Here is a 26,098-nt window from a genome sequence, read left to right on the forward strand (position 1 = left end):
TATAAAACTTCAAAACAGTTAATTATGAGTATTGATGGATCCCTATTCCTCCCAGCCCCCCTTATTTTTTCTAACTACCGGGTACTTAATATTTTGATGAAATCAAAATTATGTTTGAAACTGGAATTTCTTATTTATATTTTTCGACTAACCAACCTGAATTTTGGGGCCAAAAAACGGTGAAACCCCAAAAGAACGAAAGTATGACCTAAAAAGGAAAAACATTTCCTCTTTTGTGCACCAGATCATCTTTGAAATCACATTACAGACAAACATACAATCAATAAATAAAAAGACAAAGACATCAGAGCTATTAAGAGTATATAGACTTATACTTACAAGATCAGCTGACCAACTGTCAGTTTGGTGCCAAGCTCCAATATTGATCAGGAAAAAGGTTGAGTATACCATTTTCTTACAGAACATTATAAGAAACTGAATGTGTAGAATTTTGTAAGATGTAATTAATATTACACAACCATATTCATACAACTGAGTGAACTGTTTCCTGAAACAGTAATTGCAAATGAACTTATAAATCAACTCTCATTAATACTATTGGTACAACCTTGTATACAGTGAAACCTTGTTAATCTGGAGAGTGCTGTTGCCATTGAAATCGTTAGGATCATTTTCAGATACACTAGTCATTGTGACAGATTAATGACTGCAGTAAATGTTTAGATATTCCTAACTGTGGACATCCTGGGGTCCGCAAGCCCGATCCACAAAGAGTCTGTAGTGTTATGACCTGCGTAAGTCTATGTGAATTAGTTACGATAGTGCTAATAACACTTTGTGGGACACTGATTATGACATCACTAATAAATATTGCATTTCAAACAACCTTAGCATTTGTGTTTCATGTCATATGAAACCATGTGAAAACTTTCGTATGGCCCATGTGACCCTGAAAATAGGATTGCAGTAACTCTCAGTAGTTGAGCTTCATTAGAATTCAGTGAGTTCATGTAAGGACTAAAATGGCTAGTCATCAGTACAGCAGCACTATCTCCTATCACAGCAAATCTAGGATGATCTTAATACACCATCATAGACACACAAGCCTGTGTTCAACCCACAGTGAATGACTAGAGACACGTCGAGCCAATGAGATTTCAAGAGCTGATCAATTTTCTGATTAACTTATCCAGCCCTTGACCATGAGGACATAAATATATACCATTCATCACCATACAATTGAACCACAGCCTTATCGTATCTATGTATCATCTTATGTTGATCTAAAAACATAATAACATCACCCATATTTAGTGCAGGCCCTTTATCACAGAGTGATCATGGCGTTTCTCAGTGTAGCCATGTTGTAAGTGTATGTCAGAGAGCAGGAGTTACAACAGTCCTAGTGCTGTAATTGCTTCATAAGATAGGGCCAATGATACATTTACACTGTCTAATCATCTCCGTTCCAACACCAGGTTCATGTTTTCATGTATATATGTCTTCTATTTCATCTAAGAAATTAAATCTTATTTTGTGAGAATGGATGAGTCCCTGTTTGAAATGACTTGCCACAGAATGAAGTAGTAGTGGTAAGTAAACCAATAAACTAGCATGGCACACACATAAAAGAGATGACTAATATTATTCAATAAACATATTTACTGCACATCAGTTAAAACTACAGCATTATATAGTCTAGTCATCAAGAACAGTTCAGTGAAACTGTGACGTTACAAACTAGAGCACAAAATAAAGACTGTGCAGACACAGACTCCGGGGGACCTTAAACAAAAGTATATTCATGGTAATTGTAGTTATTTCATTTAGAAAACAGCAGAAGCAGGGAATGAGTTAAGCTATCACAGATCGGTGACTCCTCCATACAGGGTAAACAATGACATTTGATGTGCACTATAGTCACTTTGACCAAATATACAAAAAAACAAATGGAATTTTTTGTAGTTTGAACTAAAAATCCACATTTTTAAGTTGCCACCTGATTACAGTAGACCTTGTAAATTCAACTAAATGTAAAAACTCAGTACATCGTTTAACCTAGGATTTATGTCTTTCTAAGGGTTAATTTGCACTTTGATTACAAAAAGGGAATGTAAGCTGTTTCACAAACAGGTCTGAAATGCTCTAATTGAATTCCAACAGAGAGTTATGGAAATTGACCCTTTGAAAAGCTGCAAAAACAAGAGGTCACTCTGACTGTCCAGACACATATACTGGCCAAGTAGTATTGCCAATTAGGTTCTGTAAACCAACATCTCACACAACATAATTTGACAATATTGGGTTTGAACTTGGGACTTTTATCAAGTGCTTGGCCCATCCACCCTTGACATGTGAAACACAAAGAATGAGGTAGGATATGGACCTTTACAGTGCTGTGGAAATTTCAAACAGTAAGTTACGCAAAACATTTGAATAATGTTATGAAACTTATCAAACTTTTTCTAAAAAAGTCTTGGTTCTCAGGCACCGCCCGCAACATCAGAAAGTCTGCCACACGTTAAAAAAAAAAGGTTGATGGTACACAATTGCTTATTTGGTTAAATTCTTGTTTGAACAAGCGCCCAAATCCAAAACAGCCTTTTGGGCACATCATAGCCATAAAGGTTAGTGTTGGAAAGGAAAATGTTGAATTCTGATTCATATGAGCACATATGATATTGATAACCTTCATATTGATTTCAATTAGTTTTGCTTTTCCTAACTTACACAATTTATGTGGGCCAAAAGAACCCTTATCCCTTGTTGAAGTTCATATCATGGTTATCATGTTAACAGTTCAGTTTGTTAGAAATAACATGTTTACATATTTCAGTATGTGACATCAGTTTATCACCACTTAAGTAAGATTGGGACTTTACTACACTGATAGATTACATTCAAGATTATATATGTAACAAACATATTATGAGCTACATTTTCAGTTTGAGATAGATTTATGTAAAACATCAGTTTCAAGCAACTAATTTTTCATATTAATACAATAATGACCGTTTCCATTTAGATATCTAATTGCCACAGCATTTTACTTTATACATGAAAACTATCACTTCTGTTTCTTCCTGAATGTAGGATTCAACGTCTAATTAATTAATCCCAAACTACTTATCTCCAACATGTTCACTATAACTAAAATAGCCCCACTATCACAGCATCTGTTCCTTCCTGACTGAACACACTGAGCAGCCAGACATCAACATGATAGGCATTGGTGAAATACTAATACCGTATTATTATTAATACCACGGCGATATTTGTTAATATATAGGCTAGTGAAAAATCCCAATTAGCACCCCTTCTGATTGAGTAATGTACACAAGACTTATTTATTCGTTTATAATACGCACTCATGTGTTATATGCACCCTTAATTATGGGCAATTAAATTCTGAAAAAATATATCTGTCGTATATAAACATTTCAGGCTGTCAGCATTAACCACGAAATTTATCATTCAACTCTGTTTTTTTCCACCAAAATACCATTCTAATAAGAGCCCCCTATTTCTAATTTTAAGAGCGCCCTGGGCGCTTATTACGTCAAATACGGTTCATACAGTTAGCCTTTGTCTGGTTTACTTGGGTTAGTGATTTGTTTTCAAAACTGATGGTTTTACATTTTTCTAAAACAAAAAAATAATAATAAAATTAAAATAATACAGACCATACTTGTCTATAATTGAAGTCAAAGAGTTACCTCCCTTAAAAAAAGTCAGTATATGAAATTAAATTTTATCCAAAATTTGTGAATTTTGAGGTAACAGATCTATAACTCAAGTAATAAAATTAAAACTGTCTGTTTTAAATTGACTATTTAGCATTCACTGTTGACAGACAGATGAAGAAAGAGACAGTTGTACTTACCGGTACTTGTTCTATACAAACACGAGTTTAATAAGCGTCAGTGAAGAACCATGTATAGGCTAATTTATTGCTGATTGACTAAATATACTTGTTCCAACATTGTCAAAGAGTGTCATTCTCTCACATACTGACAAGTGACAAGACAAATAAAAGGAAAGATCTGATTCCCTGATGAGCTTATCAACTTGCTAAACTGTATTCCAGTGAAGACAACTGGTAGCCCAACTCTCTACCACTAACATGTTTCTCATTGTACAGCTTTTTGTAGCAATTGGTAGTTTTTTAGCTTTTCAATATCAGTGATAATATTGACAAATATATCCATTGAGAAATATGAAGTCTCATAAGCCACAGACAAGCCAATAAATTATCTGACTGAAAGGTCAACTGTTTATTTACTGACAAGTGTCCTGAAATATTGTCTGACAGTATGTTACTGGAAATGTTTTCAGGAAATGTACCTGTCCCACTAAAGGGTAGATCAGATTGTCGTATATTTGTCTGTTTCTACCTGAGTTTTGTATAATATGGAAAAAGACAAATCCCAAAAATAAATGATGTATTATTCTGCACTGTGAAGAGCATTCTGAGAAAATTCATCAAATATTTCATAAATATGTATAAGAGCTTGATGGAAAATTACTTCAAAGCATGTTAAGAATAACTACCTCTAGTTAAGAATAACTACCTCTAGTTAATACTAACTTTCTCTAACATAGCAAAGCTGTTCTGAAAACAAAATAAGCTTCATATGGGATGTATTTATATTCATGATTCATTCAATGATAATCTTCAAACATGAAATGACTCTTCAGTTTACAGATACCATATGTAATATTCTATCTAGGGTCAACTAAACTGGAATCTTTCACTGTCTGCCTTGAATATGCCAACACCTAACAAATGAAATGATTGTACAAACAGTCTGTATTGTATATGAATAAACAGTGGAGGAAAGACAGTCATGAATGAGGAACACTTGCACCCTGGTTCTGTTTGAATGCTCAGAAGACAATATCACAATATGCCTGATGTACAAAATTATTTGGAGAAAAAGATTCTGTATGTTGAATTCACTGCATGACGTCAGACACTCCAATCAAACTCTCTGTTTGTTCACGATCCAACTCACGTGTCCTGGAAAAAGATACCTTTCTATTAGTATTATCTTTCAGTGAAGTGATTTTAACTGTAAGTAACATTCAAATTTATGTTTCATAGATATGAAATCAGGTTAAGCGTTTTCAGAATGATTATAAAAGTACCAAAGAGGGCAAGACTGGGAGAAAATAATTCAAGCGAGTTTGAGTGAGCCTCAGTGGGTGAGTATTGTTTTATGCAACAGTCAGCAATATTCCAGCTATATCACAGCACCCTGAAAAAAACTGGGCATATGGACAGACAATCAACTAGGTCACTGAATCTTTATTTGACATCTAGAATAATGTAATCTATGAATTGAATTGAATCATAGGTATTGACCAGCATGCTGTGGACTCGCACAGAAAATTGTTGTCATTGAGACTTCTTAGTTTGGACATTCTAGTTCTTCCATTAACTGGTCATCCATATTTCCTGAGACAGTTTCATAAAGTGGGATTTGACTAGACGTATGTATCATGATCCAAGTATCAAATCTTTGAACAATTCCAATCTTACCTTGATTTTAGTCTGCGCCGGCAGAGGCAGTGTATAAGTTTTTTGACAGCGATGAGAACCGGATCCCAGTTCTCATAGTGGGTTAAAAAGCTAACAGCAAAGAACGCAACAAAGACAGGCACAGATCCCAGGTAGAACATCCAGGAGTATTGAACCTGGAACACGATCAACATGCCTTATAACTTGTTGCAAGTAATCAGTTGCATCATCAATGGATCATTCTTGATTAGTTTCAGTTTTTAACCGAGGAACTGATCATGAAAACTGTAATCGGCTATTTTCCAGTTCTATTTTTTCATTTTTGTTGATTCTGTGTGGGAAAAGTATGTCAGACTCGGGTTTGAAGGTCAGTTGTTTCAAAGTCTGTTGTGTTCCAATATTCCAAGTAAATCTGCTTGTGTTGTTTGTTTGTTTTTTTGTTTGTTGTTTAATGCCGCAGTCAGCAATATTCCAGCTGTATGACGGTGGTCTGTTAATAATCGAGCCTGGACCAGACAGTCTCGTAATTGACATCATGAACATCGATTCCCGCAATTGGGATACGATGACATGCATCAACCAAGTCAGCGAGCCCGACCACCCGATACTGTTAGTTGCCTCTTACGACACATAGTCGCCTTTTATGGCAAGCATGGGTTGCTGAAGACCTATTCTACCCCGGAACTTCACAAGAACTGCTTGTGTTGAGGAGTATCATTCAACTTTGAGACTTTTGCACTGTAATCGTTTGTTATGAAACATATTGAGAAAGAATGCTAACTCCGCTGTGACTTACAACTTCAAACATGTCAACAATCCTTTTCTTCAAGAAGTTAAGACTTCTTAGCACTGTTTATACAAGAACAGGACATCTTGAGCAGGCCTATTGTCTTTGGAAGAGGGTATTTGTGGCCTTGAATATTTCTTCCCAAGCATGTATTGCAGGAAAGGGCATTATATCAGATTTAACATGTCATCTCACTCTCTTTACTTTATTACAGTATTTTAGCACCAGTTCTTTACTTACCCCTTTCATGATCACGTCGGCCATCATGGTGAGAGGTATTGTGAGACTTAAGGCAAGGGTTGCAATGAGAGATGACGTCAGAAAACAGCCCCTTAAAAACAACAGATATACAATATTTTACAATATTGTCTGAACAACTAACTCCCAATGACAGTGGAAATCAAAGTGAGTGAGCAAGTGTATGTTTACATTATATGCAGCAATTTTTCAAAATCTTGACAGGAGTTACCAAGAACGGGCTTCACACAATTTACCCATGTGAAGAATCAAAACCCAGGGCTTCGGCATGACAAGAAAATGTTTTAACTGTAAGGTTCCCAACCACACCTAAAAGGAATCAATTAAATATTATTTCATCTCATTTTAAGGTAAAAAGCCTACTTCTGAATCTAAATGCCATGAGGTCAAATCTGAACCCAAATGTAGTGCTCCATGTCGAACAAAATATCATCTCTGTGCCATGCTTTTGATGACGTGTTCACATTTTCCTTGACTGAAAGTCACATTATACTCCTCCACAAAGATTATTAAAGATTTTCAGTTAACTTTTACCATTTTTTTACTCATAAACAGATATGAATCCTATTGTGCATGTTGTATTGCTATACATGAATTCAATCTTTCAGATTCCATGACCTTGTGTCTGAGAAGATTCTTAAAGATGTTTCCAATCTGATTTTAAGACCATACAGAAACATGAGTGCCACTATGGTGCAAGACATCCTCCTTCAGCGTCAGGCTCATCCTCACTGGTTTGGAGACATCAATTTTTAAACTAACTGACAGACAAGACAGACAGACAAGACAGACAAGACAGACAGACAGACAAGGCGATGTCATAAGTGAACCGTCATGTCAGTTAATCTAGGTGCTCTAGTACTGTATTACCATCATGGTATTTCATAAGACAATATTTCAGAAAAACCTAGGCAGAATTTGGCTTGTAAATACATTGGGGGTCTGTGTGGTCATAATTCTGTATGGTATATATACATGATATATGTTGTTCTTGTAGAAGTACCATAAAAAGCTAACAGTTCCATGATGAGCATTGATAGCAGGTCACCCATCAGTTTAGGCATTAGTCATGTTTATGTAAGCTGGGACAACACCAGAGACTCATTGGTCAAGCAGAGGGTATCACATCACTAGTGTTGTCATGAAGAGTATGACGAGGAACCCCTAAGAATAGACAGATCTCATCAGAATGCCTGTACACGGATACAATCTTAGATTTTTTCATGTTACATGTCATATTACTATGAGTACAGGGTGGCCCATTCGTCTAAGGCGCCGCGATTCGCTGTGCAGAGTTGCTTCCCTTGGGCACGCCAGAAACCTATGATTGCGGGTTCGAATCCCGGTTCGCCCCAATTATGTTTCTACGTTTGTCAGCACCATACCCGTGCTCGTGGGTTTCACCGAAGTGGTAAACGTCTGAGACTGGCATCACTTCGGGCTTTCCTCCCACATTAAGCTGACACATAACTGGAATATTGTTAAAAGCGGCGTTAAACCCAACTCATTCACTCACACTATGACTACAGAATGGCACATATTTCCAGGGAAGTATTTACGCTGTGGTGTAGAATACTGCTGGTTTAAAAGCATATGGCATGTGTCTTTGAAATATTCAGCTTATGATTGTAAACTTGAAAATTTAGTGTTAAATTGGGGATAGAACTGGGCAAAAATGATGTCGCACATGGTGAAATTATTGAGGACTGACTGGTGTGACCAACTTACCACAGCCACAGGAACTCGGAGAAGACTGTTCCCACAAGGCCGTTGACAGCTATCAGCAGCCACTGTCTCTTGTCAGGCCACTCAAACACCTCGGACTTGGAATAGTGGATGATGAAGAAGCCAGGCCACAACAGGAGTGTACAGAATAGTCCCACAAAGCCTGGACAACAATGGAGGCCATGTCACAGTGGCACAAAAGTCCCTGATACATTATCACTTCTTGTCAAGCACAACAAGGCACACAGACATATGATCTTCTTGTGATTATTAACAGGCACAATGGACATGTTAAATAACAAATAAAGCTTCACCATTAGGTTTTAAGGCCAGACAAATTTAATGTCTTGTTTCAAATATTTTCTTGGTCAACATACCAACATTTAAGAGGCTGGAGGCTAAATAATAACATTCTCTAGCTTGATTTGAGATAACTTTTCTAATCATGTTGACAAAAACGCTTGAAAGAAGTACACAAAGAGAAAGCTATCATTAACTGATTAATCAAATATGTGTAACTAATTTATATTGTTTTTACTAATGCAATATGATAGAATTATCTAACAACTTGAAATTATGATGAAAAGAGTCTCAATGTATGATACCACTGATAAACATAATATTTATTGTGTCTCAAATCATGTAAATACACCAAACGAAAAATGCTGAAACCTGACAAAATCATAGAAGCATTATCAGTATGATTAACTTCCCACCAAGAAGGTATTACATGAACATGATATTATGTACCCAAACTTACCGAAAAACATGGGAATATCCATCTTATCCTCGTGGTCAACTTTCCGCCTCAGCGACACGAGGTACAGGGCATAGCATATCGCACTTCCAAGGGCCCACAGTGCCCCCGCTGGAATACCATTCTCCAGTTTGATATCGGATATACTCACTAGCACCACACCTGCAATACTAGAAATACAAAGAGACATTGAAATAGGGACAGCCAGTGTTGTCATGTGAGTGAGTGTTTGTTTGTTTGTTTTATGCCGCACTCAGCAATATTCCAGCTATATGACTGCGATCTGTAAATAATCGAGCCTGGACCACACAATCCAGTGATTGATATCATGAGCATCGATCCACGCAATTGGGATACAATGACATTTGCGGCAATAGTGGCAAACAAAGGAGCATCATGCCTTAAAGATGACCCCATGTCAGATGGAGGTACTTAATGACAGCGTGGTTGCTTATTGCCCATTTTTATCATCAGAGAATACCGAGCCACTTTGATGCCTGCAGAACTATGCTGCCTGGCTATATATTTGGCTCCAATGCAGCCTGTAAGCAGGGAAAGTACTGTACTTGACACATGCCCACTGTTGAGGGTGTACTACACACACGCCCTTCAAAGTTAGTCTCAGAACTCAAGCGACATTAGGCCAAACCTTAAACTAAGTGGTGTTTATTGAGTATGAATTACACATAGGGTTTTTTCATATGTTAATATATGTAACAAGTTTAAATTATAAAATATCTTGGCAAACAATACACGGATAGACAAATGTTTTATGTATCATGATGTATAGTTCAAAATGGAATCAAAATCGAAAATTATTGAATATTCAACTGGATGTTTATGTACAAAGGATAATGATTAGTTTCATCATACTGTATCACTATAAGGTCGCTGTAAAATAAAATAGATAACAAACATATTCCAGATATATAATGAACTCTTTTTATAACTAGATAGTGTAATTACATGATAAGTATGTGTACTTCAGTATGGATTTGTTGACATGGTATTTCCAGAGTTAAGTGCTCACAGCAGTGCCTTTGTGTTGGGGAAAAAAACATCAAAACTGTTCAACCCTGTGTATAAGACGCCCACCCCCCACCCCCTTGAAAGCCCCCTAATTCTAGGTACAAAAAAACCCCTGCCTTATACACAGCAATATACGGTAAGTGCAATAATCTTGAACGCGACGCCAAACCCCATTTCAGCTAACCTGTATTACTTCAAAGTGACATTGTGACTCTGGTCTCAAAAACAATAACAATTCTAAAATGTCTCCTAATGTATTTAAGAGAAACCTTCCAAAAGTAACACAAGTTATCTTTTATACCATTTTGCAAGTTTACTGATTTTATCAACAGTGGCGCCAAATATGTTTTAGTGTTAAGGCTGGTTTGATTGCTGTTTATAAACCCCACAGCTGGAGACTAAATTGTCGCTCCCTTACCAATACTTACAGACTTAGTCAAATCTAAATATTTTTGACATTTGGATACTTATCCTGAATTACTACCTTAATGACCATGACCTGATTTTAGTTCTGACCTGCCTAGTAACAGTAACTGAAAGTAATAGATACAAAAAGAAAGTAGAGAAAAGTTGACAGTACCTGACTAAAACAGATACTAATTTGGATAGTGTAAACTTGTCTGCTCCTGAACTTGGGTAAACAGCTGCACAGACAAGAGTAAAGAGTCCTGACGTCGATGACAACACATTGACCATACCAGCCTCTGTCTCGACCAGGGCCTTCTGATAAAAATACTGGGCAAAAAACCACTGAAAAGAAAAATGAAAAGTGTAAAGAATCCACAATGAAAGCCAACCACATTTCAAGTTCCTGTTAAAAAAGCCACAGGAAGCATTATTATGCCTCAAAGTGAGATTGACCAATCAGAGGGTAGAAATACTAACCCCATATGAGCCCGTATACCGTCAGTAAAAATCCAAGATGGTTCTTACTGATCTAATATGAGACGGTATACCGTCAGTAACAGCCATTTTGGATTTTCCAACACTCAAATCACATATTTCACATGAAAATTCTTGAACAGAAATTCGTTATTCGACACTGTTTGGGGTTTTAATATCATTAATTTTGATGTGCAAGGACGTTAAAGTTTTTTTGATCACGTTCGTGACTTCAATAAAGATTGTATAAAGTCAAATTTATCAACAAGGTTTGGCCTCTGAGGTTTGAAGAGTAGTCTCCCTTTGACCCTTAATATCTTAGGTTGTAAGTGTTAAGTTTTGAGTTTTAAGTTTTGACATGAGAAAATTATAGGGCTCGACGTGATAATATGCCACCAATATTTTTCTGCCAACCTAAAATGACAAAGTATACGGCAACTAAAGACACCATAACTAATAGTACACCGTGAGTAAAAAATCCAAGATGGTTGTTACTGACCTAATATTAGACTGCAAACCATCAGTAACAGCCATTTTGGATTTTCCAACAGCCACCTCACATATTTCGAATGAAGATTCTGGTACAGAAATTTGTTTCGACACTGTTTTGTGTTATAGTATAAATTGTGATGTGCAAAGACATTAATTTTTAAAGAAATCATGTTCGTGACTTTATTAATAAAAATTATAGAGAAAATAACCTTACAACAGAGATCAAAGAGTTACAAGTAGCAACGTCATAGAACATAATATAGGATAACGTCACAAACATGAAATGTGACGCAATTGATGTCACGTAGCAATAGAATATAGATTGCAGCCCATTGTTAGGGGAAAGCGAACTGCTTTCAAGTTACCGTAGTTTTCTGACAACATTTGGGCATTATGACAATCCTATCCATTTTAGCTATACCGTATTCGACGTAATAAGCGCCCCGCTCTAATAAGCTCCCATGGCAATATTTGCTACTATATTGGCTAGTGAACAATCCCAATCAGCACCCCTTCCGATTTATCAATGTACATAAGACATATTTATTCGGGTATAATACGCACTCATGTGTTACTCGTATGCACCCTTTTTTATGGGCATTTAATTCCAGAAAATAGATCTGTCATGTATAATACGCACAGACTTTTCTTTTGTATCATGTCAGGTTGTCAGCATAAACCACGAAATTTACAATCTCTCAACTGTTTTTTTTAACAAAATAATATTCTAATGAGGGCTCCCTAGTTTTAATATTGAGAGCGCCCTGGGCGCTTATTACGTCGAATACGGTAATACATTTAGTACATTACATATTGCATTGTTAACGTTTATGTTTACATTGAAGCCTTGTATCAGAAACATGTACTGGTCCTGTCGTCTATACCAGTTGTAAGTGTCAGGTTTTCATTTTGACATGACTTGTGCAATATAGATAACAAATAGTTTAACTTTTCGGCATTATAAATTCCTTATGGTTATGGTGTCTTTAGTTGCTGTATACGGTGTCATATTAGGTTAGCAGAACAATATTGGGCTCGGCGTAATGATATGCCACCATAATCACAGTGAGGTCACCTGGGATATATTTAAGATTGTTATTTCACATTTCAGTGAAGCCAACATCAACTACATGTAATTTTCTTCTTTCAGCATTTTAGAGGTTATTCGGGGGATTCTGACCTTGCTCTTCAGTAAAATATTGCCAATAACTCATTTGGGGGCAATGGAAATCTGAAAGGTGACCTGACAATATAAGAGTGTTGACTTTTCCCTTTTTGATCTCAAGTGAAAATACACAAGGATCAAGTCACCAATCACAATTGTAGTCAGCAAAAATTGTACAAAAGCAAGTGGTATCTGGAGCCAATTATTTCCCTGAATCCCACTGGGTCTAGAACTAGTGTCTGAAAACTTTTACTCCCCAAAAGCCAGGTAGGCTAGTGACTCATACATGTAACTAGCCTGCCTTGAGTCGATAATAATCATCATTATTTTTCTTCACTGTTATTACTTCATTCTCTGCCTTTAGCATGTTCATAAAATATGAAAGGGCAACATACCTTTCTTTCAATTCGCATATTTTGGCTATCATAAAGATATTGATATTTCTTCAATCTCATTAAAATCAGATCTTAGTTCTCGCTACCGCTAAACAAAGATCTGAGGACATCCCATTAGGGGTCACGTCAGAACGACCTTTCATCCGACCAATCAGAGCATCGCTTACCAGTTTATGAAAGTGACAGTCGGAATGTGATTTCTAATCATGCAACCTCGAAAACTTTAACTCCGAACGATAGTTACGGGTTGAATGACTGATTCCTTACAATCTAGACCATCTATTAGCAATTCCAGAATGTTCTTATGTTCAGGTTTCAAATTCGTAATCGAGAATTTGTCAAAATATGTTTCTAAATGTAGTCGCCAATTTGAAATTAGTGCCGTAAAGTACGAGAAAGCTGCCTTCTGATTGGTCATTCCTTTGGTTGGTCAAAGTTCGTGCAAGGTTGGTCTGACGTGACCCGTAATGGGATGTCCTCAGATCTTTGTTTAGCGGTAGCGAGAAGTAAGATCTAATTTTAATGAGATTGATATTTCTTGTGAAAGAAATTGATATGGGCACAGTTCTACAAAGGGACAGAATTCTATAAGGGACATCACTCTGTCAGACTGAATTGGGCCACTGAGCAGTCTGGAATCTGCATTCATGTGATAGGGATCTGGACAAAGCAGTCCATCACAGATGGGTGAGAACTCACATCCATGTCCCTGGGCTACAGTGAAACAGTCAGCAAGTATGGAAGTACTATCCAGGATTGGCAGTTCTCACCACCAAACCCCAGCTAAGTCTGGAAGAGTACTCATGAGAAGGATAGGGTGTTACTTGACATCTACATACAAAGAATATATATTCTACAGTTGGGAAACCATGCTGACATCGGTAGACAGGAATTAAATAACTGCCAAAACATAAAATCCATTCATTTCAATCTACAAAAATAATTTCTACGGTCATTAAAAAGAAGAGAATGTTGCTTTCGCATCCTTACCTAAGGCAAAAATACATTCTGCTGATCACTTATTTAACTTGAAGAATATACTTTTCCTGATGACAATTCTTAAGCAGCAGAAATCCCAAACTTACCAAGACACAGAAAAATACAGATAACTTGATAACCTGACGTATTGTCAGTTTGCTCATAGATCGGATCCTAGCCTCCTCAGCTCGCAGCGACGCCTGGTACGACAGCCGCGCCAATAAATGTTCCTCTGCATAGGTTTCAGATAGCTGTCGTACTTCTGATAGGTTGTTGAATCTGACAGACTTGTTTGATGAAATACCTGCAAGAGACAATGCTCTAGAATAATCTGGAATATTATTGTTTCAACAAATGGGACGGACTGTTTTCTTCACATGACCATGATGTTTTTAGCAATGATTCAGGTTAGAATTGGTCTTCAGAAACCCATGCTTGTCATAAGAGGTGACTAATGGGATCAGACGGTCACACTCGCTGATTTGGTTGATGCCTGTCATTGTATCCCAATTGTGTCGATTATTTACAGACTGCCAACATATAGCTGGAATATTGCTGAGTTCGGCTTGTAAGAGACAACAGTTCCCGTTTGTAGCAAACTTGAAGCATTGAGAACTGGTTCAGAATTATAGCCCTTAAATACTACTAGTCAATGAGGACTACCATCTTTGGATTTTTACTTGATCTCAGTACAACTAGGCAGAAAGTGAGTTAAATTTAGCGCTGCATTGGCATTAATCCATCCATATAGTGTTGCTAGCAGACTAGCCTGAATGTTCGAAGGTTGTGATATTGGTACAATTCTACTCACTCCCTGCATCATCGGATTCAGTACCGCTATTCTTGTCTTCATTCTTCACAGGCACATATATTGGATCACCCTGAAACAGAGAATTGGGTTGAGATTCTTTATGTTCATCTCAATTAAGTTGATCAATGCTCATGATGTCAATAACTGGATTGTCTGGTCCAGACTCTATTTTTGTACAGACCGCCGTCATATAGCTTGAATATTGCTGAGTGAGGCTTTAAACAACAGACAAACAAACAAACAAAGTTTCAAATGAAGTACCCAGCAGAGCAAGCAGTCTCTCACTGGCCCTTGGGGAGAGTGGGGTAACACACTTCCAGTGCTAGAGTCCTATGACAAAATCAGATATTTTTGACTCACCAACATATTATCCACCGCTGGAGGACTCTCAATATGGTGTTCCTCGACCGTTTTCTGAAAAATAAAAAATTATTAATAAGAAATAATGAGAAAAGCTCACCCATAGTTGTCAGCTATAAGTCATTAGCAGGAAGTGTGTTTTAGCATGTTTAGTATGATTTCAGCAATTTTGCAAGCATGCCCTGGGGGTCCCCCCAAATTGACTTGTGTGTCATGCACAACAAGTGCTGCATCTGGGATTTCTTGCAGCAAGTTGTGTGGTCCTTGAAGAAAATGAACTGTTCAATCGTACACATACTTGTGATTTTTATCTTCGATCCACTGACTAGTGACAGATGTCATGGCACCATTTTATGATAATGTCGATAATTATGATTTCAATGACCAATCATATTCTTATATTGGATATTACAGTTTAATGATATGGAGAGTTACTTATCATCATAATACTTGTCATAAATTTTTCACATACCACTCTCGGCCTAAAAGATAGACATAACATTATATGTTTAGCTTAGAATGTTAAGAAAATAACATTGCAATGCATTTTATTGTCAGGCAATCCAATAGTCGGATAGGATAAAATAAGGCGGGCAATAAAAAATTCTGATTATCAGATAGAAACACTCATTAGCGAACACAGTAATTTTGTCAAATGACACATTTTCAAAATTTTATCAACTTTTGATAGGACATCCTACTGTTTCCTTACACCAACTTTGCAAAGCATCTTTAGGACATGTTGGATGAGTACCAGTCAATGAGAAAATGAAGCAATCTGAATCCCTGCAATAAATATTCTTGCACAAAAATATAGGCAAAAAAATGACACCAATGTAAAGTTCACATTTCTCATGTTTTCTAACACGTTGTGACATTGGCATGTGCCATTATATAATCTGTAATCAATAAACACAGATTTATTCTTAATCATTGATCATGTTTACATTACAGTCATTTGGTGATTCTGATCCATTTCTTTGACAATGTTTGAATTTAAAGCATGTGCCACTCTATTATGACCATTTTGCATTACCCATTTGGTAAATGAAGAATGAAAAACCAAATCTTAGACATTGTTAACCTCATGACAACACTTTATGAACTTAAGGAAACTGACCTTTGACCCCCGCCTGCACTGCTCTCGCCAAGGTCGCCATAGTATGAAGCCCGACAAGTAAACGACAAACATGGCGGTCTTGAAGTATGACGTAAAGAAGGGCTTCTTGAAATCTGTGTTCTTGAATATGTACTGCAAGAAAATGTTTGATGTAAAAACTAATGTAAAGTTTGCTGTCTTTGGTACATCTTCATGTTTGATCTTTGGTTTGAGACAAATGAGTATTACTGCATGAAATGGTCAGCATCATAAACTAGGGTTGGTCGGTTGAGTCATGAGTGAGTGAGTGAGTTGGGTTTAATGCCGCTTTTAACAGTATTACAGTTATCATGTGGTGATATCACGGTGTGTCAGCTTAATGTGGGAGGAAAGCCCCAAGTGATGCAGGTCTCAGACGTTTACCACCTTGTTGACACCAACGCGCACTGGTATGGTGCTGACAAACCTATAAACATAATCGGGGCGAACCGGGATTCGAACCAACAATCATAGGTTTCTGGCATGCCAAAGGGACGCAACTCTGCACAGCAAATCGCGGCGCCTGGGATGACTGGCCCACTCGTGCCCCCGGTTGAGTCATGGGAACCACATCATTACATTTCATTTGGTCCTAATATTATCAACACAATTTTGTTAACCATGTATAGACATGATAGAATGGAGTTCAGCGCCACTACCAACTACACGTGTATCAAAATTCATTCCATTTTGTAAATAAATGAGTAATGAGTTAAAGACCGTAAACATGATAAATAACTTTCAAAATCAAATTCAATCCTCCTGAACAAATTGGGTTGTCATCAATGGTGGGGAAGTTTTAGCTTCATTAGTCCAGTGGTTTCTGGGGAGAAGATGATTATCATGCATGACAGACAACAGGTAATGAACAATCTAAAATATTTGTTTCGAGGATAGATAGGTGAGAATGTTTGTTGTGGTGTTTTGCTATTTGATGTAGGATACACTGATACAAGAACAATAAAAGCTGGAAAAAACATTTTTCACAGGGTAATTTGGCAGGGTTGGGCAGGGTGCCTGACAAAAATTGACTTGATACTGTTGCCTATGAGACAAACATTGCAAACGTAGAATTTGCCTGCCAAATATTGCTATTGCTGACTCCCAAGCAGAAGGCTGTGTGTGGATAGTACTTACCTCTGTCAACTCTGATGATGCTACCCATATTAGATCCACAATAAGCAGCACCACAATGCCCAGTACAAGTCTCTGTACTTTAGATAGGCCGCTTAAACCCAGCATAACTTTAACTGACTTGAGCAGAACGGACAGGGCTAAATCATGACTGCCACGGCTGATTCTACAGCTAAAAAACTTCACAACTCTCGTTCTTCTTATCACATCTGAAACAAAAAGGAAGAATTGCTAAAATTGAGTCCCTTCATCCAAGACTAGTAAATTTCAGGAAGGACTAGTGACATCTCCTTGTGGACTACCACTTTTACCAATAGGTAGATGGCATTTTTGCAGACTAGAGAAAAAAAAGAGATATGCAGAAATGGCTGAGTAATAGGTAAATATGACATTTTCAATATGGCTGCCATTGCAGTATGGGTACTGTGTTAGCATGGTTTGGAGACACAATAGCTGGGATCATGCATACAAAGTTTCAACTCCATACTTGAAGTTTCAGCTGAGATGGGAAAATGGACGATGTACTGCCACACAAGATGAGCTTCAATCCTGAGTTTTCAATTAGTGCTGATAAGTCTTTTTTCGTCATGTATATTAAATATATTTTATAACACATTACCTGGTTACTATGGTAATCATCATATGGTTCCGGTAACTTTTACACTGCTGCATTGTAAGGACACCAAGAATGGTTTCATACATTGTACCCAAGAGGGGAATAAAACCAGCAAAGTGATGAGCAAACACTTCAACCACCAGGCTACCCTATCAACCAGGCAGGCACGCAACCATAATAACTAATATTAATAACATTATCATGATTAGGAAGACATCATATGTACCAAAATAAGTCAAATGCATATTTTCAATTAGACTTGGAGTTTTTATTACTGTGGAGTTTCAAGCATTTAACATGGAGTAAACCAACAAGCTCATTCTCACAGAGTCTGTGGTCATTATGAATCATGGAGCTGCGAGCATGGCCAGTGATTCATTAATTGACAGTCTGTCACTTTCAGACATTACTTTGTTTTGCAAGGTAACAATGCTAACATAGCCACGACATCCAACTGTTAAGTATGGCTGGTTGATATCAAAAATGAATTTGATTTTTGTAAAACTACTAGAACGTGTGTTCAATCTAACTGACGTGTCTATTCTCACAAGAAATACAATCAAGACTTTTCTTTTTCAATTTCTTCATATGGGAAGAAATCATCATGAATAACTAGTGCAGTGTCGCAGGTATTGTGCATGTTTTACTGTCCAAAAAACCCTTGAAAGTCAAGTGAAGTGCAGCACATGTCACGAGTCTAAAGATGTCAAGAAGCCACACTTGTCAATCTAGGACTCTCATGCCTAGGAAGAATCCCAAATACATCAAATAGTTAGACCCAGGCAAATCCCCGATGACCTCCTATGTTCAATGTATCATGTAAACTCCCTATCATTCATCTGTTCCAATAAGCCCCCCCTGACCAACTTCATACATAATATATATTAAGTTGATGTCCATAAAAGGGTCATGTAATCACGTTCTTCACATATCCCCATGATCACCATATATCGCAGTGACAGACATGCAGTGCTATTTTTAGATGACCCCTGCTGAGTGTTTCATGTCACCTGCATTTGTTACAGGTAACATGGAAATGCAGCAGTAATCATGGTAATAAGGATCTCTACAGTGGAAATGTCATATTGCTTGTCTGTCATGGATGAAATCTCGAATCGTTTTGTTATCTGAGTGCCCAGGTCGTCTGCTATGGTAGTCATCTTTGTGAAGCCATTTGAAATAAGAACAGCGATGTGATTGGATATTGCGTTTTTATCACAAGGGACACAACTCATGTTCTACACAGGTGGCAGCACAATCGAGCCAAGAAAAGTAGGCTTGGTTGGAAACTAGACTTTGATATTGGCTAATGGACACGCTTGCCTCGGAATATTACAATGCCTAGGTGCTTGTGTAGATTTACACGCTTTCATACTGCATCTTGAAAATACGTAAAGCAAAATTACAAAATGGTCTGATCTTAGAATTAGTTCACCCTGTTCATGCTATTTATGTGAAAAACATGGGGTTAGAAGTGCACAGCATAATAGATTTCTGTGTTATATGGTCAGGCTCAGGTCACAAAGTGTATACACACACGCACACATATCTATATCAGCGTACATCTAGATCCAAACAATCAGCAAGCCACACCCCTGCCTGTCATCTTCTAGGGTCTTAAGTCAACTTGTAGGCATGGTAGGACCCCCAACTACCTACAATGCTAACAGCAGCTTTGTTCCACTTCCATACATACTGGAAAAGGCAGTGATAAACCTATTGATAGGGATTGGGATGTTTTTATTTTACTTAACAGGAAATACTGTCACATCATCTCTTTCATCTTAAGTTGTACACATTTGAACATTGTTTGATAAACCAGAGTGGTTTATGGGTGAAACCTGTTACCCTGTTTCTGTCATCAGAGGTGAGGTGAGATGAAATTGGGTTTAACGTCGTGTTCAAGATTTTTGCACTTCTATAGTGACCTGCATGCACGTGAGTGTGGCTGCTTGTACTAATCCGGACTGATACCGACTTATAGTGCTAGCCCACTGACCTACCATGCCCATGAATACCAACATGAATACCCCACTCAGACACAGACACAGACACTAAGCCGACCAGTTCTTGTTTGAGCCCCTTCATGCTGATGCACCAGACAGGGTAACAACAAGGACCATATTTTAACATCGTTTTGGTATGATGAGGCCAGGGATCAAACCCTGGACCTTCCGCTCTCCGGGCGGACGCTCCACCACTAGACTACGGAGGCGGTCCTTTTCATCAGAACGATGCACAGCTGGTTTCACACTGCTAGTTATTACCATATTATTACATTATGTTATTCAAGCTATCCAACAGTCTGGAAACATCTCTGTGCAATACATGTTGTACTTCCCCATGAGGCATGGTATACTGACTCCGAGCCAACCAGTCCTTGTTTTATCCCCGTAATGTCTAGCGCCAAGCAGGGTAACAACAAGTACCATCTTTTAACATCTTTTGGGATGATGCGCCAGGGACTGAACTACCCATCTTCTGCTCTCTAGGCAGACGCTCTTTTCACTAGACCACATTCAAGTCTACAGGTCATTATGGTCGGGGATAGGGATAAAACTTATCTGACAACCTGAAGCAGACATTAAAGATACTTTGTTCAGGATACACTGTATGGATCTAGGGCAGAGGTTTTGCCTGGTGGTCAAAGCTTTCACTCGTCACACCTAGGGATGGCAAAAAAGATTGATAATCAGAATTATCGTCGATGGGAAGAAATATTACCAATTATCAATATGAAATTGTTGTCCTCGATAATAACTTGCATAAACTATTGTGATGAAATAATGCTTTAATTTAAAAAACAGACATGTTAATGTAACAAATGTCAATTGCTAAAGATGGAAAGTAACTGTTTTTGTTTTATCTTAAATGTCCACAAAGTATTCCAGTGGAGGGAAATAATTTGATTTCTTTCGGGTATTTTTTAGCATATTTGCTCAAAGTAAGTTCTCTGACATTTCTCGGTAATTTATCAATATTTAGTTAATGATTTTCGATCTGTATCGATAGCCAGCCCTAGTTACGCCAAAGACCCTGGTTGGATTCCACAAGGGGTACAACATATTACCGAAATCACTCTTAAAATCACATTCTGTTATCTTAAGACAAACTTTAAGTTAATTTAAGATGATTGTATAGCAAGGATATGACCATGATGTTGATGAGTCAGTTTGAAGTCTATCCAACATTGTCCAAGGTCCTGATCATCAGAACACTTCTTGAGTGTGTGAGTTGGGTTTAACGCCGCTTTATACAGTATTCCAGTTATATCGCTGCGTGTCAGCTTAATGTGGGAGGAAAGCCCGAAGTGATGCAGGTCTGAGACGTTTAACCGCTTCAGTGAAACCCACAAGCACAGGTATGGTGCTGACAAACCTAGAAACATAATCGGGGAGAACCTGGATTCGAACCCACAATCATAGGTTTCTGGCGTGCCCATGGGATGCAACTCTGCACAGCGAATCGCGGCACCTTAGACGACTGGGCCACCCCTGCCCCCGAACACTTCATGAAAAGATACATATATGATATATATATGATATACATGTCCAAACAGAAGGAGGCGTAGCTACATGTATCATGTCATTGAGAATAATATGGTCAAAACAACTTTTAAGTTTGCTTGCCCGGACTTAGCTCTTAGCATCATATTTTGTACATTAAGGTGTCATATGGTACTTTATTAGCTGAACTCACTAGACCCAACATTATTTTACTAGACAGACTTGGGACCAGTGGCTAAAGTAGCAGACTGTGTACAATGGTGAATCATACCTGCCTCAGCTGTTATTACTACTGGCTTCTACATGCATAGCCTTGTCATACAGCAGTTGCAGTCGACAATTGCAGAGTGTGGGTTATTACCTAGGTTCTAGGTCAACTGATTACAGAGAACAATGTTACAAGTTCACATCTCATTATTACAGCATCCATACATGTGACTGCAGCCAGCCAGCCAGTGTTTGTTTGTTGTTTAAAGCCGCACTCAGCAATGTTCCAGCTATATGGCGGCGGCCTGTAAACAATTGAGTCTGGACCAGACAATCCAGTGATTGACATCATGAACATCGATCCACGCAATTGGGATACGATGACATGCATCAACCAAGTCACCGAGCCTGACCCCCCGATCCTGTTAGTCGCCTCTTACGACCAGCATAGTCGCCTTTTACAGCAAGCATGTGTTGCTGAAGACCTATTCTACCCCGGATCTTCACAGGTCTGGTCGTCGTTTCTATGGGTGAGGCGGTGGGTTAGCTGTGTGGTTAAAACATTGGCTCCTAAGGTTATTTCCTTCCCACTCAGTAAAATGTGTGAAGCATGAAATTGTGAATCATTTCTTTTGTTATCACCACTAGTGAGGTAGTCTAGATCACGTACTTTGTGTATCCCTCTGACAAGTGTAAATTGGCACAGCTCCTATGGCTGAAAGCTACTGTGTATTGTGTATTCATAGCTTTTGGCCAGGGAGCCATACCGATTTACACTGGTCGGAGGGGTACACAAAGTACGTGATCTAGACTACCAGTTGTCAGACTTTCATTTTTAGGTGAAGCCTCGGTGGCTGAGTGGGTTTGATCACTGACTTTGTGTGCTGGCGATTAGGTGCCTCACTCTGGCAAGTGTGGGTTCGAATCCCTGACGGGACTCAACCCAAAAAAGTATGAGAATCTGTACTTTACTAAGAAAGTGTTATCCCAAAAATAACATTTGTCAGACAAGAACCTTGTCTAGAATAATGTGCACCACAATAGTTATCATTGTAACTGATGCTGACAGCCAATTTTTTTAATAATGCAATAAAGCAATATGTTACAAGAGAATACATTAGTAGACTGTTATTGTCCATGATGGCAATTGTTTCTTGATAGTTGCATGAGTAGAGCGGTGTTGGGTATTGCCGACCAGCTAACACTACATCCAGTCTAATTTCTGCTGCGATTACATGAAACAATGAATAATGCATTAAACAAACCTTTCAATGTGAATCATTTTCATGGTCAAAGACGAGTAAATGCCATCCAGCAAACCTGTTGCAGATAGATATTTGACTTAGTTAACTTACTTTATATTTTGTTCTGTTGTCGGCTCAGTCAAACACCTGTGTCAGGCTATTCCGAACCAACAGTTGGTGAGCAATTTGAATTTTTGTATCCCATTTCAATTAAATTTGGACTCTATTGATAGCTCTGTTTTCAAACATTATAATGTAAGTATCAATTTATTTCAACATCAATATTCTAAAATAAGAGTTTTGATATCATGCCAAATTCAAAATAAGGACATAGCAGGGTAACGTTTATCTGATTGGTAACAAGAACTTACAGTCTACTCAAGACAACCCTGATGATCAGTGTAATTCAAAGCCTATATAAAAAACTACAAACATGATTAGTACTTCTTCCTTGTTTTGCCAAATACTACAATACATGAAAATTTATATTGAAAAAAGATGCATTTTAGCATGTTTAAGATTATTCTTGCTAGAATAAATGATACTGACAATCGAAGAACTTTTCATCATTTGTTTGAAGACATTATTTGTTACCTTCAAAACATACAAACTTACATTGATGCAATTTTATGGACATTCTCAGTAATATTTATTGATAGAAGTTAATGCAAGCTTTTACACGATTTGTATATTATTTTGTTTTGATAAAATTAAAATTGCAACACTTTACCAATATCGATATGTTCTTCACATATTGGTGGTGTGCAGTTCTTATGTACGTGGGTCTATCACATAACGGTCACAAAACAATGAGAAATTCAAAAACAGTGTCCCTCTACAATCACGTTACAACACAGTTCCCCTGTGCCAATTCATAACTTACAATCCAATAAAAGGTGTGTATTTTGAGCGGAGTGTAATGTCATGGAAGAAACATTGGAGGGCAAGTAATTACTCATGGAATTACTGGAATTACTTACTTCATCATGGACAGTCATGATAGTAATCAAAGACAGCTGTCATTTAAAATTATTTTTATTTATGGTATTATACTGCCAAGCATACACAGTCTTAAAAGACTTAATATCATTTGGCCATTCATTCTACTCTACATGCTCTAAGCATTGGGGGGGGCGGTCGGGTAGCCCAGTGGTTAAAGCGTTCGCTCGTCACGCCGAAGACCCGGGGTTCGATTCCCGACATGGGTACATTGTGTGAAGCCCATTTCTGGTGTCCCCCGCCGTGATATTGCTGGAATATTGCTAAAAGATGCGTAAAACAATACTCACTCACTCACTAAGTATTGGCTGACGAGAAAAGATACAATTACAAGACTGGAATTGTGAGAGATTACATAACATTGTCATGTCTGATACATGATGAGCAAGATGCCCATCGGTCAACAGTGGGCACATTGAAGGGGAAAGCACTCTCATCCCTGCCCTTGACATATATTTTAGGTCACGGTCGGACATTTCGAAAGTTCATCAACATGCCCGACTGACATTTTCCAGATGAAAATGGAAGTTGTTCCGCAAACTAATGTTTGGAGTTATTGTCTCTTTTATTTACTAATTATTTTTTGCGAACTAGATATCGGGGACAATGTGACTCATTCCTTATGAAATAATGATCACATTTTTACCATGTTTACAGCAGGACATGTTTCCAACATTAACCATACTGGCTTTTTATTGGAAACATTTATTGTCTGACTGCATATATGCACTATGATTAAATTAGTGTATACATCAGGATGAACAATGGTTATGATATATTGATATTTGTGAGACTAATTAGGGTGTGACACCAACGAATATAGAAAAGAAAAATGCACATCATGTTTTTTGTTTCTTTTGACACTTTATAAACCTCATAAGAATGAATTATTAGCGTTTGTTACATTATCAACATGTCCAATCTCATAATCCACACAACCAATCATCATAATGTTAAGGCCAATGCGACTTGTTTGGAAAGGACGACAGTGCGAATTAGTGATGGGTTAGTGTTGATCAGACTATACATTCCATATATGGCAAAAAAAAACTTGCATTATGGCCTAGAATTGCGTAATGTACTAAAATAGATATGACATTACTTTTTAAAAAGGGGTATCATAGTTTTGGTCAGACTTGCTGGCATAGCCTTTTTATCGCTGATATATATATGCACCACGTGTACGGATGTGATGCCTGTTGTTTGTCGTTTTCTCAGTTTTCTTTTCTTCCAGTTTGAATTTACATGGCAGAAGCAAACTGTTCATGCCAGAAGAGGAAGTTCTTCTTTCAAATAATTCCATAGAAACAGCTGTCACAATCAGCAATTTGAGAAGAAAATGGAAATGAGATGTTGCTCTGTAATAACCACTTGTTCAGTTATACCCTACATCGCTCTAATAATTGTCAGGTTGTAGTTGCAAGGATGACATGGCAAATGAATATCACGTTGTTGTCATAATGTAGTAATACTAGTACATGTAGCACAGCCATTACTATATCAAGTAATGTTCCAATTTATTATTTAAACATGTTAATTAGCTCATGCGTTCGATTGTTTACATTTGTGCATTCCTAAATACGAATCTTAGAATGTAAGGAGGGTGATACTAGCGTGATATTTGCATGTCATTTCTTGGATGGAATTCACATATCTATGAATACGATATTGGAAATCTTGCATTATCTCCGATCTTGCTTAATCGTAAATAAATGAGCATCTTCCTACACAGCTGAGCAGAAAATCGAAAATTTGATGGAAGGAGCACTTACATCTCTACGAAATCAATCCCTTGATCGCTTCAAAATTGGCACTCATTACAATCCTCGGTATATTAGAATTTCAAGCAATGATAGAATGCTTCTTGTCTACGCTATTATGTGACTCTTTGACAAATATTTCAGTGATTCATAATCAACAGTTCGCAGTTTTAACAACCGGAAGTTTGTGTGTAGGCAGTGGTATTAAACTACAGAACTAACTCTTTCGTCATAAACGTAAAACGAACAAGATGGAATGCCACAACTTTTAAAGCCCTCGATAGTCGAATTTGTGTTAAAATTAGAATAAATTGATTTTTTTTTAAACTTTCGAACAGGTACGATTCCTTTCGAAGGTCGATCAAAAGAAAAC

At 37.6% G+C, this 26,098-nt stretch overlaps 1 protein-coding gene across 1 annotated transcript; it reads right to left on the reverse strand.

Annotated features, from left to right (window-relative positions):
• Positions 1-1,700: 1,700 nt before the first annotated feature.
• Positions 1,701-25,907, reverse strand: LOC139465736 (solute carrier family 35 member F5-like). Its single transcript, XM_071247568.1, has 12 exons — positions 25,738-25,907; positions 17,397-17,602; positions 16,242-16,373; positions 15,122-15,175; positions 14,762-14,831; positions 14,058-14,254; positions 10,619-10,788; positions 9,013-9,179; positions 8,256-8,415; positions 6,510-6,600; positions 5,504-5,658; positions 1,701-4,981 (listed from the first exon to the last, which is right to left on the reverse strand). Exons 2-12 carry the CDS (start codon positions 17,499-17,501, stop codon positions 4,918-4,920), a joined length of 1,365 nt encoding a protein of 454 aa, XP_071103669.1. The 5' UTR covers positions 17,502-17,602; positions 25,738-25,907; the 3' UTR covers positions 1,701-4,917.
• Between the last annotated feature and the right edge of the window lie 191 nt (positions 25,908-26,098).

Source organism: Haliotis cracherodii, unplaced genomic scaffold (genome assembly GCF_022045235.1).
Source record: "Haliotis cracherodii isolate W230 unplaced genomic scaffold, xgHalCrac1.p SCAF_18, whole genome shotgun sequence".
Taxonomy (NCBI): Eukaryota; Metazoa; Mollusca; class Gastropoda; order Lepetellida; family Haliotidae; genus Haliotis; species Haliotis cracherodii.